Source organism: Beta vulgaris, chromosome 2, assembly GCF_026745355.1.
Source record: "Beta vulgaris subsp. vulgaris cultivar EL10 chromosome 2, EL10.2, whole genome shotgun sequence".
NCBI lineage: Eukaryota > Viridiplantae > Streptophyta > Magnoliopsida > Caryophyllales > Amaranthaceae > Beta > Beta vulgaris.
Genome location: NC_079203.1, coordinates 47,975,975 through 47,991,244, shown reverse-complemented (window position 1 = coordinate 47,991,244; position 15,270 = coordinate 47,975,975). Strand labels below are relative to the sequence as shown.

The window sequence follows — 15,270 nt, the reverse complement described above, 5'->3', positions numbered from 1 at the left end:
ATCATCTTGTTTTTTCTTTTAAGATTAAGTTTCCAAGGATACATGAAGAGTTGAATACTATTGAATACTGTAGTTACTTCTTATCGAGTTGTGGACCATTGACTCGGTCAGTTTCTATATAATTATACTAATTGAGACGAATCAAATAAGACTTTACATGAGTATATTTTTTTCTTATAAATTAAAAAAAAATTAGAAAATTCTCTCTAAGTATGAATAGTGCCAAGATTCCAAGTGAGAAAGATTAAAAAAAAACAAAGAGATTACATCTCAAATGTCAATGACTCAAGCCTAAAACTAAAAAAATTATTATACACCTTGATGTACAATGAACATGATACACTCAAATGCTAGTTTTTTTTTTTTTCTCGTTGCTTATTGCTCATTTGAAATCACTTAAATTGCTAAATGTACTAAAGGAAAGTTCTAAATGAGCAAAATTTAGTCTTGAGTGTATCATACGCACAATCGAGAGTATGATAAATGAACTCACCTAAAACAGTTGAATCCCTTAGCCAAGTACTGTATCCGGTAATCAAGTAATGAAGTACATGAACAAGGATGTAGCTGAAACTTAAGCAATAGTCTCACACTTGCATTACTTTAAACAAAATTTACAACCACCTCAGTGTTGTGATGGCAGAGACATGTATATAAGAAGTTACTTACATGTTCATTTGTTACTAACATCATTAGTAGCTACAGTTTCTTCATCAGATTACAAGTTTACAACTATTATATATTTAACTATAAACCTACGATATAAACCTTCCTCCTGCTTTTATATATAACTATGAAGTTTGACAAGCTACTGCCACTTTCTTCCACCAATCAGACAGATCAACAAATCTAGTTTCGTAGATTTAACCTTCCAACTCCATACTACGAGGCTCTACATCGTAAATCTCAGCATTGAATTAGGAAAATAGTTGAGTGAGGGAACAACGGTTTGCACAGTTCCGGCAACATGACAAGAAGCCAAAAAGTCCAGTCTCCAGGGGTTGAGCAATGTCCCTATTACGTTTCTGCAGAACTCTCACGAACTCGTCAGCACACAAGTTGCCATCACGGTTCGCATCAAACACATGATAAATGATCTCCACCACATTGTCAGTCAGAGAAACACCACACACCTGGCATACCGAACCAAAAGTACATCAGATAGGAAAGATGGAAAATATTTTTCCGCTCTAGCAGATGTTTGCATGGTTTTCTAACCCGAACGTTCTTCCATAATTATTAAAACTTCCCTATTATGGTATTTTGTATTCTCTATGTACCAAATTAAACTTTTTTTCCACTGTAACAACTATTCACAATATCCATGCCAAAAGCAACTATGCAAATAATTGAGGGACAAAAGAAGTACTCCCTGTGTTTTTTTTTTTATCATTCCCACTTGGAATCTTGACACTATTCATACTAAGAGAGAATCTTCTCAATATAACAAAGATATTTAAATTCGAAGATGTGCATCGGGAGATGCGCACAGGAAAGTAAGAATGATAAAAAAAAATAGAGGGAGTATATATTAATCAGGCAAAACAGTAAGAGTACTCTTACAGTAAGTCCACAGTGAAGCACATTTATTGCACAAAATATAAGACCGTACTAGGTAGAGGACTAGAGGTAATCCAGAATGAAAATGTTTGGGTGACCCCAAGGGTTGACAACCCTCATAGAGAAAAGTGCCACTAACTTATTGAATTTTCATTTGCAATCTCCCTATCTCTCATTAGGTTTTCAACTCTATCATTCTCCCAATTCAGAAAGTACTTTTGCAGAAACCAAATGAACACTTTAATTCTTTGTTTTAGTGTCTGATCAGCTAGCTAGAGTGACGGATCCTCATGTATCAGATGCAACATACGCAATGAAGCCAGCCAAACCTTTAACTACAAGTAGTATAACCTCGATTCCCATCATTCCATGACTCCTAGCTAGCAAATAATATCTAGAATCAATAGTCAAAAACTCAAAATACTTCGCAGCTCCAAGTCTCTAAGTCTAGTGCTGGTTATTGGGTACATTAAACATGAAATGTCACAGAAAAAAAAAAACACAACAGTACGAAAAAATGCAACAAGCCAACAAAAGGAACCCAAAAGACACCAATACAACGGCCCCTTAGCATTCTCGGACCAAGAATTCCACAATGCCATATAGAAGTCAGAAATAACTAACAATTTCCAATCAAGAAGATTATAGTTTGCTCTAGTACGGGCTGCAGGCTTAAGACATGTATATTGTGGGCCACATCACTTGTGTTCCAAAAGGAGACATCATATCTACTAAATGAACACTTTCTGAATTCTAGGAATCCTGGTGTTCACAAAAATCCCATGACAAATCTTTAGAGCAATCAAGTACTAAATGATGATGGATAAAATACCAGGAATCCAGTACCTGAGACGCAGCTCGCTGGAAGTCATCCCTCGTCATTAAACCATTAACTTTACCATAAGCAAATAAGGCCAATGCAAAAGGCTCCAGCTTTGTACGTAGCTCTGCAAATTTGCGAAATTCATCTTCTGTAATGCGTATACTACTAAATTGTGGGTCATTGTCCAATTCATCAACCCGCTCAAGCAACTTGTTAACATGCCTTATGTCAGCAGAAGCAACCATGGAGAGAGCAAAATCCTTGGCTAATATAGTCCCTTGAGATCTATAATCATAGTGGGAAAACTCCAATCTCACGATCTGCAACAGCAAAGCCCATATTATTATAACACCGAAAAGAAAAATTCAAACAGAATGGCAATGAGTAGATGATGAGCTTACTTCATCATGTAATTTTCTCAAAAATCGGACAAATTTGTCATGATGCAACTGCATCTCACCATCCTCGCCAAAAAAATACTCAAGTAAGCCTCCATTTTCTACGGAATCTCCAAGATTTATACCATGTCGACGCCCATCACGATGAGTAGATCCTTGTCTATTTTGATTTCTCATCAGAGTCATAACTTTTTTGAATTCATCCCTGTCAATTTCTCTAAGATCAAAAACATATAGAGTCAGCAGTTTCGAGAATCAGGAGTAAAGGGAAAGTATAGCTATTAAAAAGAGATTTAATCTGTATAAAGTTGGAAGTAACAACTAGCATTATGTAAAGGGAGATATGTGAGACCCATGCCAATACAGAAATTAAGATCGTCAAAGAGTCACCATGCGACTTCGTACCCGTTTTTATCGATATCGAACATCTTGAAGGCCACAGAGAAGCTTGTTTCCGGAATACTCAGTAAAGTGACAAAAAAAATGTACCTGACACAACAAAATCTCAGAGCAATTCTTACACATCTCAATTAAAGAGTACATGGAATGAAGGATCGACGACACTAATGTTGATAGAAAAACAGAACAAATTGAAAATTCGTGCTCAAACCAAGATACTTACTCTTTAAAAGAAATCAGACCATCATTGTTAATGTCAAAGAGCATAAAAAACTCAGAAGCAGGACATCTCAACTCTCCTGGAGGCCTCTCCCCTGGAAGGTAGCCATCTCGGACTAGGCGTGATTCAGATGGGGGGAAAACAGGGACTACAGCTCGCATCAAATCAGCTGGTGTCATCAATACTTCACCATCAGATTTCAGAACTGATGCAAAATACTCGAATACCTTCATAAATTATAAGCCAAAATTGAATTAATCATGTGCTTACCACAGTAATTTAATAATAGTGCCATCATCTAAACTCATTAAAGCTAAAAATTTTAATCCATCAACTAATGGATGATGAAAACAAGCATCTTATGGCCTAGAGGCTCCACTCAAACTCTGACATAGAGCTGAAAAGCAGTATAACGTCAAAAGCAACATCCAAGTCCATGGCGTAGATCCCTTGAGAAGACATAAACAACCATAACATATCTTTCAAGGAGCAAAAGCGACAATCAGGTGCGATATATTATCTCCTGGCACACATTTCATGTCCTGTAGTAACTCACCATAGTCCATATTATATCATTTATCATAGTCCCAAGCTCCCAGCCAGGGGTGAGCACAAAAATGCAAAAAAATGGATATCCAAAATTCTGATCCCGTACCCCTTTTCTCCAAACTTTCGGTTTTTCGACCCGATTGGATATCCAGTCGGAATTTTTGTCGCTAAATCCAGATTGGATCCGGATCACAATATTTTTGCAAACCGTGTATCCGGATCCGGACCGGTTTTTGTTCCAATTTTACCAATATGGGTCTTCAACAAGTAGAAGTTAAAAGAAAGAGGGGAAACCAATAGCCATTCAATCATACTTAAAACCAGTAGGAAAAGTTGGCAAGTTTTCCTGCTATTAGTAGGGAAGTTTTCAAAGTTTTCCTATGATCAGTAGGAAAGGTTAGAAGGTCAATAATAGTAATTTATCAGTAGGGATGTGCAAGATACTATCCTGGGGAGAAGCTGATTACCTACGTAAGAAAGGGCAAAAAGGAGAATGTGCTCAATCTTCTAGAAGACTGACAGCAGTACAGCAGGAAATAGTGGGGAAATGAGTGGAAAGGAATATCCTAGTATTGCCAGTACTATTAGCAGAGCAGAGAATAATACGTGGCTTGTAATTAGAAAAGCTAGGGCAGTAGCTCAGTAGTATAAATAGAAAGATCAGACTTTAAAGAAGGCATTGGAGAAGTTTGTTAAGAAAGTTAGTTGTGGAGAGCCTCACCTCTCGAACGTGAGAATAGCTTGTATTGATTTCCTCTTAAATTAATACATTCATATCCTTGGTTTCCAGTTTATTGTGTGTCTCATCTGAGTATCTAGCAGAATGTTATCCTGTATAAATACCCAAAACCAGCAGGGATCTCTTAAAATTCGGAAATGTAGAAGATTAGAAAGGAATTGAAAGAAATTCCCCGTTGTGCCTCTTATCTCATCAGTTCCATTCAATTCAGCCATTCAAGTGTTCAACTGTTCTTCAACCTTCAATGTTCTTTATTAATGCTAATCAATGCATCAAAGATATTGACAATTTCTTGATGGACTAGTACAGAACTAAATATAATTCTTGTGAGCTATATCGGATCCCGATAATCTGGTTTCCAAACCGATTAAACCGGATATCCGGGAACTTCGATATCCTGTTAAACCAAATAGGAACTGGATCATGACTTACTCCCAGTAGGTATCTGCCTTCAAAGTTTTTAGCCATGTGTCTATGCCTTGACACCAAAATCACAGATTAGCAACAAAAGCCTCCATCACGGGACTGTCGATGTTATGAAGTATTTCATTATATTCTATACTCTATACTAGAGAAAATTAACCATTTGTCCATCTCATAGATTCGAACATGTGAAGAAAGAACTTCTAATTAGGACAAAACTTACAAGAAGGACAACTATAATAGCTACAAGCATATAAACTTTCACAAATACCTTCTCCGGAGGACTGCGCATTCTTATACGTTTTTCGTATTTAAAAAAGACCTTCCTTCTATATGCATCTGCCAGAGAAGAATAAGAACGAAACCTAAATGAGAATTAAAGGTACTAAACAATTTGAATTTTTTTCTTAAAAAAAAAGGATTTTACATACTATATTACTCAGACACGAGTAACAGTTTCAAAAATTCAGAAGCACTGCAAGTTGAAATTCAAAAAAGAAAGTTTACATACTATGTGCAACGAATCCTATGCCAGATTGTAATATAGATAATCACATTTCACGGCAGCATTTTCACAAGAATGAAGGGGGGAGTTCAATCAACAACGCTTCGGCATTACCACCAGAAACATTAGGTCAATATTTATCCATTTACATTATACTAAAAAACCACAAATTTGATATAGCTGAACTATTGAAGACAAGACAGTTTACTCAAGGCATGCATTTACATTTTCTAACTCACATTAAAACTTAGTAAAAACTGGTTGGCACTAACAAAAGCAAGAGAATCCCACAGTCCCCCTTCCACCCCTTCAAAAAAGACACTATAGAAATGAGGGTGGGGGATCTGGATTTGAGACAACATCTGCAGAAATGGTAGGACCAGACCACACATAGGTGCCTGAGAGTATATAAGTGCCAAGATCTGTGTCAAAACAAAGAAAAAACTATAATCTGGGCACAAGAAGACAAGTGATACCATGATGTTCTATAAAATTTTAACTTACAAACTAAAGATCCAGAAGCATCTCTCTATTGACTAGCCTTCTGAAATTCTTACAGATCTTTACTCGAAATTCATGACAGGATATGACTACCATAATTGTACGATGAGTGAATCCACACAAAAAGTCAAACGAAGAAGCGTAATAGCTGCCAAATTTTCAAAAGGAAAGAGGTATGTGATAAGTACAGAGTTTTGGAAGATAATGTCTATTACTCATGAGATCAAAAACTCGATATTTTGGGACCTTTAGATTATAATGGATGAAAGTGGTTATAAAAACATTTACACTTCTAATTTATTGTGAAATACCACAGTCATTGCATCTTGGAGCAAGGATGAAAGTGGCTTATAAAAACATTTACACTTCTAATTTATTGTGAAATACCACAGTCGTTGCATCTTGGAGCAAAAAATCAACTGGAAACAAACTCATTCTTATGTAGTAAATGCATAGACATAACTCCCTCATCCGCCCAAGACGGGAACCTGTCAAAGGCAGGGGCGGATCTACTAAGTAACAAGGGGTAGCATATGCTACCCCTTAAAAAAAATTAAAAAAAAATAGGCTGGGAGAAAAAAAAAATAGAAACCGTATATGTACGAAATCTAGCAAGGTATTATTGATGTCTTGCGTTTGCCGCGGTGGTAAGTGTAATGAACTGAAGACAAAGAGGTCTTAGGTTCGAGTACATGCGGAGCATTTTGTTGTTTTAGTTTTCTCTTTTCTTTATTTTCTTTTTACCTTTTTCTTTTTTCCTCTTTCTTCCTCTTTCTTTTGTCCCTTTCTTTAATATCTCCTATGCTTCAAATCTTTTCCAGCTTCTACCATTATACTTGTAAATTTAAATAATATAATACTTCATATACTAATAAACTTTATTTTAATTATAGTTGTTTTTTCATTATATTATAAATACATTACACTCCCCTAATTTCGAATAAAAAGGTTCAACCTATTCTAAATCACATATTATAAAGAGAACCTTTTTTGATAAAGTATCCATGTATTTTTTCATTTCCTACGTTATATTCTGAATTTTTATTTTTTTTTCATTTCAAATTGTAGCTTTGAGTTTTTTTTTTATTTTATATTGCACCCCTGTTAAATCAACGTTAAGTTTTTCATTAGTTTCTTATTTTTAGTTCTTCAGACTTACATTATACGGGAGATAAATTCTTCGGCTTTAAAAGGGTTGGATACAATAAAGTAGTATGGTACGTAGTGTTTTTATGGGAAGAACTCTCTCATAATGTAAGTCTAAAGAATATAATATAGTATCATACAAAAGGGTTATAAGTGTAGGTTAACGTGAATTATATTCTACTATTATGATCCGTTATTTGGTTAGTTATATTATGCTACCCCTGATTGAAAATCCTGGCTCCGCCACTGGTCAAAGGCATTGGGGTAGTGTTATTATTGATGAGCTGGTAAGTTGGGCTTATGTTCTCTAGTTAAAGAGCATATTCTGTTAGACAGCCGAGTACTATGTTAGCAAGAAAAGCAGGTGACTGGAAACAGCCTCTTTGAAAATTCAAGAGCAAGTCTAGAAGTGTTGCATACTGACGTTGCAATTGTACAACTAAGGTAGTACATCTGATAGCACCTCTCCAGTGCACCTAAACAGCATGACTTGTCAGCATGATTGATCCATCTACGCTATTCCCTAATTGGAGTCTGGAGAAAGTTGAAAATCCTTCAAAACCTCAGCGTCGACCATTCTATTTTGAGATATTGAAAAATGGGTCTGGCAGGTATTGTATAATATGGCATGGAAAACAATAACAATGAAGACAAGATCAGGAACAACATGTCTTAATTGGAAATGCATTATGTTGCTCAAGTTTAGCTCAAAAGGAGGTTTGCAGTAACTAAGCAGTTAGCTTAACAATATGATCCTTTCTCTGACTTGCAACTTAATCTATCCTTTTTAAGAGGCAGCTCCAGTTCTTTTCCCAAAAAGACAACATGATTTAGAGGACTGAAGTACAAGAATTAACAATCTCCAGTTGACCCCATTCCATATAGCAACTCCACTAGACAATCAGAAAATAGGTATGTTAAACACCATTACCCTGCTAGAAGTTTAGGACTACCTTGTCCATGAGGGGATCAGATAGAACTCAACAATTTTACAGTATTGTCTCTGAAGCATTTTGACACATGTGGCTTTTAATAAGAGTGAAGAGATGAAACTATTGCAAGAAATCAAAAAATAAAATACGGCAAAGCAAGTTCTTGCAAAAACTTTGTATTATCTAGAGAGGGTGGGAGCGGCAAAGGGAAGAGACAACCAATGCCAACAACTCATGAAACACTATTGAAGTCAATATACTTCCTCCGTATTTTTTTGGTTGCACCATTTGCTTTTTTACATGCTTCAACACGCTTCTTTAAAAATTAATATATCTCCTTGTATATAAGTTATAAAAAGTTGATATTTGGAATCCTCGCATCGTACTGAATCTAACAAGATTCTACTTGACTATGTATTTTCTTACATAATGGTGAAAGAATATAGTCAAATTTGGTTGATAAATAGTGCTCAAAAGTGAAATGGTGCAACTAAAAAAAAATAGAGGTTGTATATATGAGATTAGAACAATAACAACTCCTCACCCCTTATAAAATTATAATCTTATTGCCAAACACAACATCATATATGTGGATTCCGTACTAATTACTCTGACATATTAATGCATGTAGATTGCCTCTCCACTATAATTTATTCGCAAAAACACATTAACATTCTGCTCAAGTCAATTTATAGCTCTATGAACCCTTGACTATCTAACCCTCACTTATCAAGGTCAACACCAACATACTTCCATCTATTTACTCGAAGTATTACATAAATAAGCTCTTGCCAGTTGCCATACATACAACCCTTCCCTATACATATCAGCACATTGCAGTTTCTTCCTTGCTTTTAACATCCATTTTTGTCATCGAAACGACATTGCCGTTTCTCAGGCAACCAAAATTCCTAACTACGCCTAAAACCACAAAAAATACCCTCCTAGAGAAAATCCATCATTCCCAATTACCTAAAACACAAACAAAAACTTCACATATTGCAACCTATTATAGCAATTCAGCAAACAAAACAAATTAACAATCACTTAAATAAAATCGTTAAACATTCTATATTTATTACTATCAACACAATTTCAACATATACACTCAATTTTCTTAAGAAACCAAACCGAATCACACAATCCACCATCACCAAATCAAAACATCACAGTAACCCTAAAATTCTTCCAAAATCTAACAAATATCAATTTTCCGAAAATGTAAAATTAAGCATACCCGGAAAAAGAAACCTGGAATTCTTCAAGGAGAGAGAATTGGGCGCAGAATCCAAAGAAGTTGAAGCAGCTTCTGTGGGACCAGGTGACCAATCAGCGAACGCCAACATTGACTTTCCTCTAATTGAATCAAAAACAGAAGATAAAGATGAAGACGAAGAAGATGATGAAGATACATTATGATTATTATTAATACTATCGTCAGATGAAAATGGGTAAAATAAAGCGCCGAAACTTGACCCAATTGCAATTCCAGAAACCCATTTGAGAATCCATGATTTAGGGTTTGTTTGTGAGGAAGACGATTGTGGGTCTTCTTTGATTGCGCCATTTGTAGAGGAAGACAGGTGGCGAACAGAGAGACGTTGGATGGAAGGGAGGAGTTGAATTGAGGGTTTAGATGTTCTTAAGATTGATGAGGAAGACATTTCCAGGGTTTTGGTGGTGATGATGATTGTCAGAAATGGCGGTTGACTGGTGGGGATTTGGGGGATTCAGAGAATTGAGGAACTTGGTGATAAAATGGAGGAAATATAGGGATAAAAAGGATAACTATTTTTTCTTGGAGGTTGACTTGTAGACCATAGAATTGCGACTCTGTGAGCGCAAACCACTTTTAGAAGGAGTAAGATCAAGTATCATTGGTTTGCTATTTTAGGTGTCAAAAGCATGATATGAATCATATAAGGAAGAAGTTAGTGTTAAATGTTTTTAACTCATTTAAGGGGGTCAATACGATCTTATCTATTTAATAATGGTAAAATTGACATCGACACTCTGAATTATAGCGTGAGTGAATCAAACAGTCTCAATTATGGCTTATAGCTAAAACACCTCAAAGTACGAACATGTGTGAAATCCGTACCATAAATGAGGTCGGTGTTCAGAATTCTCCCCAAATCTTATTTTCCACTTTTTTAACCCTAACTTTTTACTTAAATAATGGTACGGTTTACTGTCGACATCGATTACCTGCAGTAGTCCAAATTACTTGGAAGTTCAACTACAATCAAGGATAACGCTACTATGGCTACTCAATATCCAGCACTTGACTTATAGCCGATGAGAATTTCGATCACGAACTCATTTGTGATAGGGATTGCACCAAGGTCCATACTTTGGGATGTTATGACTATAAGTCTTAGTTGTGGGCTGTTTGGTGTACACGCGTTATAATTTAGTGTGTTGAGGCCAATTTTGCCTTTAGGTTTTTCAACTTAAGACTGGCATGGTTTTAGTATTTACCCGTCTGGCTTAGATAGGAAGTTAATATTGAGATTAATTGTTTAAAATTCTAGCAAGCTAATGGTTAGTTCAACCAAAATTGATAGAATACCATAACAAAATCATGTATATACGAATAGTAAATTGTTAATATTTCTTAAATTTTAGCTTAAACGAGTTTGATGGTCAACCATGTGGACTAGTATCAAAGTTTTTGACCCACTAATTAAACGGATCAAGTTATGATCTGGTATTTTAATTTCACCATGCTTAATATATGAAAGTTCACTAGTTCTTGCCAAAAGAATTTGTATTTATTGACATGTGCATTATCCAAGAATCACATAGTATGTAAGAAAACAAACTTTGCATATGGCTATGAGGGATCGTAGAGGCCCTGATACAACAATATTAGGGATCATCACATAGCCTTAATTTAAAACATCACAAGAAACATAAATGATGCAAGCACTAGGAATCTAGGATTTGACAGAAAATTATCTAAAAGTCGTTTAACCTAGTTATTTGAACAATTATATTTCCTCAATTTCAAAATACAAGCAACGCTTTTCAAATTGCGAATTCCGGAACAATTTTTCTTTGTGAATAATTAGATAGAAAGGAATATGTGATTAGACTAACTAATACTACAACTATACATTATACCAACAACTATGATCCACCATCACCATCCTACCACCGCAAGCCGCCACCAACCCGCGAACATCACCACCAAAACCACCCCGCCAACACCACTGCCAACACAACAACCATCCCGCCACCCCCATCATCACCACCACCACCACTCCGCCATCACCCTGCTAACACCACCAACACAACCATCCCGCCACACGCACCCTGCTAACACCACCACCACAACTACCCCGTTACCACCATCAGAACCCATCATTGTACTTCAAATTCATCACAGGAAATTAATCAAAGTAAAAAACCTAGAAATCAAATTCAATACTTGTTCAAACAAAATTTCAAAGAGATCTACCCAAATACCCAATGCTTCTATGTGAGCAAAAATCACGAAACACTGTCAAAATGCAAACCTAAACCTACATCAATTCTCATAACTTCATTGAAATGCCTAAACAAGCTCTCGAACAACAATCTTTGTCTACTTTATGTGCTTCTTTGTCTTCCTTCTTTGGCTCTGTTTGGCATTACTAGTTGAAAATAAACTGAAACTGATAAGTTAACTGAAACTGATAAGATAAAGCTGAAACTGATAAGGTGCTGAAACTGATAAGGTAACTGATTAGTCGTTTAACTGTTTGGCAAAATTAAGTTGATGAAGCTGATAAAATTATTTTAGCAAAATTAGTTGTTGTCAAAATTTTGGAAAGATTTTCCAAATTTTCAGTCACCTGATTGTGAAAAGGTAAATTTTTAACTTATCATTTAAGTCATTTTAGCCACCTGAAATTCTATTTTAGGTGCTCCCCAAACACTACTAATAATTTTAGCACCTAAAATATGTACTGTTAGCACCTTATCATTTAAGGTAGCTAAAATGCTTCCCCAAACAGAGCCTTTGTAGAAAAAAGCTTTTTGGGGGTTTATGAGATAGATAAATATAAATTGCCTCCACTAACTTCCCGCCATTGGTGGCCGGGATAGTGATGGTGGTTGTTGGACGTGGCCGACAGATTTTTCATAGGTGATTTTTCAGCGATGGAGTGAGGGAGAGAAGGAGGAGGAGGAAGAGAAAGGTGTGGTGGTTGGTGGTCATGGTTGTTGGTGTGTTGTGGGATAGGAAGAGGAAGGTGTGTTATGGGAAAAGAGAAGAAGGGTGGTGACTGGAACTACCATGTAGTAGTTAAGACTTAGGAGGAAGATTAAGTAGTTTATTTGTTGTAAATTACAGTATGTAATGAATACTAATTTTATATATTAAGGCTATTTAAGTAATTTCACAATCCAGAATTTACCAAATAAGGAAAGAACAAAAGTGTTGCATTTATTATAAAACACCCCTAAATGAAAAGTGTTGCATGATTCAGTAATATCACCTCCAAAATCACGAATAAGATTCTTTCTTGGAAATTCGCCTCTCTCTCCCAACCAGGAAAGCTTATCCTCATTAATACCATCCTAGCCTCCATAGCAGCAAATATCATCTCCATATATCTTCTTCCAAGAAATATCTCAAGGAAGATTTCCTCCATACTTCTTAAATTCTGGTGGTCCTCTTCTATGGATAGGACACCTATTTACTGGAGGAAGAGAGAGGTTCTTGAAAAACACAAGTCAGAAGGAGGTTTAGGGCTCAGGAATATAGAAAACGTTAACAAAGCCCTTCTATTCAATCAAGCTTGGAGAATTCATAACAACAAAGGCTCACTCATTCATGAACTCTACAAGGCCAAGTACAAGATGGATCCAATTCAAATGGTAATGGAAGGTACTGAGGTTAAAAATTGCTCTTACGCCTAAGGAAACATGTTTAAAGCATGCAAATCTCTAAAAGAGGGCATGCACAAAAAAATTGGGAATGGGAAATCCATAAGGATAGATTACGACAAATGGCATTCAAAGGCTAATCTGTATCATAAATTCCCTATCAACCACCCTTCTAGAGGCAGCATTTCGACAGTGGCAGAGCTAATAAACACGAACAGAACTTGGAAGTCTTCAGTTATCTGGTCCCTTTTCCATAGGAAAGAAGCTTCGGAAATTCTGGCCATGCATATACCAAGAGAGGATACTGAGGACAATCTAGAATGGAGCCACACCAAATCAGGAAACTACTCGGTCAGGACAGGGTATTGGCTCCTGCAGCGAAAGGATAACAATCATCTTGAATCTACGAAATTTTGGAAGCAGTTTTGGAAATCGGAGATTTTCCCGAAATGGAAGCTTTTCATCTGGAAATTTCTAAATAATGCAGTGCCAACAGCGGATAACCTTTGTAAAAGGAAAATCAAAGAAATCAACCCTATGTGCTGCTTGTGTAATCTGCAAAGAGAATCCCTAGCCCACCTTCTTAGGGACTGCCAATGGTCCAAAAGAATTTGGAGCTCTTCAATGGGAATAGTCACGTCTCAAGGTGCTCATCTAAACATACAAGAATGGATTAAGAACTTTCTCAATCTATTTATAAAAAGGAAAAAAGAGGAAGGAGAAGAAATGGAAATAGATTTTATCTCTACCTTATGGGGCATTTGGTTGCATAGAAACGAGGTCATATTCAAAAGATCAAAGCCAAATCCTGGAAGAATCTTGGAGATTATCAAGGAAAGTGCCAACAGAGCAAGGAATAAAAGGAATATGAGGGTTCTACCTCTTAGGAACCGAGTAGAGAAGATTTCAAGGGACCTAGCGTGGACGTGGGGTACAAGTGTTTCGAATTTAGTCCAGACCTTGGTTGTTGATGGAGCGTGGAAAAGGAATGTTAAGTCGACTCAATGGGACGCAGCTATTGCATGGAAAAACCTCAACAATGACCCAAGGGAGGAGTTCGCGGGGAAAATCTTTGCAACCTCAGCAGAACAGACAGAAGCGTACGCAGTCTTGATGGCAATAACTGACATGGAATGGAGGTGTTCGGAGCTGATAATCAAAACCGATAATCAGGAAATGATACGGGCCCTCAACAGCTCAACAAAGACCAATCAAGACTTGGATCACATAACTAAGGATATAAAGAGTATTGCTAATAGTTTTAATTTTGTTTGCTGTAAAAAAGTTAAAAGGGAGGAGGTCATTTTAGCACATAACCTAGCTATAGCAGCTAGGAAAAGCTAATTCTCTCCTACCTCTACTGCTTTTACCCATTGTCAAAAAAAAGAAAAGTGTTGCATGTATTTTGAAACGGACGAAGTAATAAACCTTTCCATTTACCTTAAACCGAAGCTTGAAAATAAGAGGCGCAAGACAAGGACATAGAATTGCTTGCAAGTTGCAATGGTGTGAGGAACAAGTATAGCTGGCAAAACAGACCCGTACTTGTTAACTCGGCCTGAAATACCAGACCCGAACAAGCCTCCACTTGAATAGATACGAAGCATGGAATAACCTGACCCGAAATAACCCGACCTGAAATTAAAATAGACATGAATATGAACCGAATCTGAATCCGCCCGTCCCTAAAGTGACCGTCCCGGATTCACACGATAGTGATGACCCGAACTCGACCCGAAAGTTGTCATATTATTTATTTTTTAAACAAATTTAAGGAAAAAATTATCATCAAGTACTATATATGATTTAACCATTGTCCATTAATTATTTAACCTCCTCTCATTAGTCTTATACGTGTTTTTTTATTTGCGAGATTGCTGGAAACTCGATTTAACATGAAATCTCATGGACCCGAGATGGATTAGTATCAGATCGAACCCGATCCGAACACAAAGGTTATCTGATTATGACCCGACACGTTAAGACCCATACTCGTACTCGTACTCGACACGTATGGCTCCACCTCTAGGAATAAGTATATATAGCATTCATATATGACGGAAGGAAGTGATCAAAGTACAAAAATTGGTCATTATCAACAAGGGGGTTTGTCTAACGTCTCCCCCAAAAGTACTTAAAATCGTCTCAAATTCATTTTTACAGACTATTTTACACTTCCTCTTTTCCACATGCACCATCC

General features: G+C 36.5%; 1 protein-coding gene across 1 annotated transcript; it reads right to left on the bottom strand.

Annotated features, from left to right (window-relative positions):
* Positions 1 to 564: 564 nt before the first annotated feature.
* On the bottom strand, positions 565 to 10,086 carry LOC104882925 (calcium uptake protein, mitochondrial). The gene is made up of 7 exons (XM_010667349.3): positions 9,433 to 10,086; positions 5,383 to 5,450; positions 3,404 to 3,627; positions 3,187 to 3,270; positions 2,785 to 2,998; positions 2,407 to 2,703; positions 565 to 1,133 (listed from the first exon to the last, which is right to left on the bottom strand). The coding sequence occupies exons 1-7, from the start codon at positions 9,857 to 9,859 to the stop codon at positions 918 to 920; spliced, it is 1,530 nt and encodes a 509-aa protein (XP_010665651.1). The 5' UTR covers positions 9,860 to 10,086; the 3' UTR covers positions 565 to 917.
* Between the last annotated feature and the right edge of the window lie 5,184 nt (positions 10,087 to 15,270).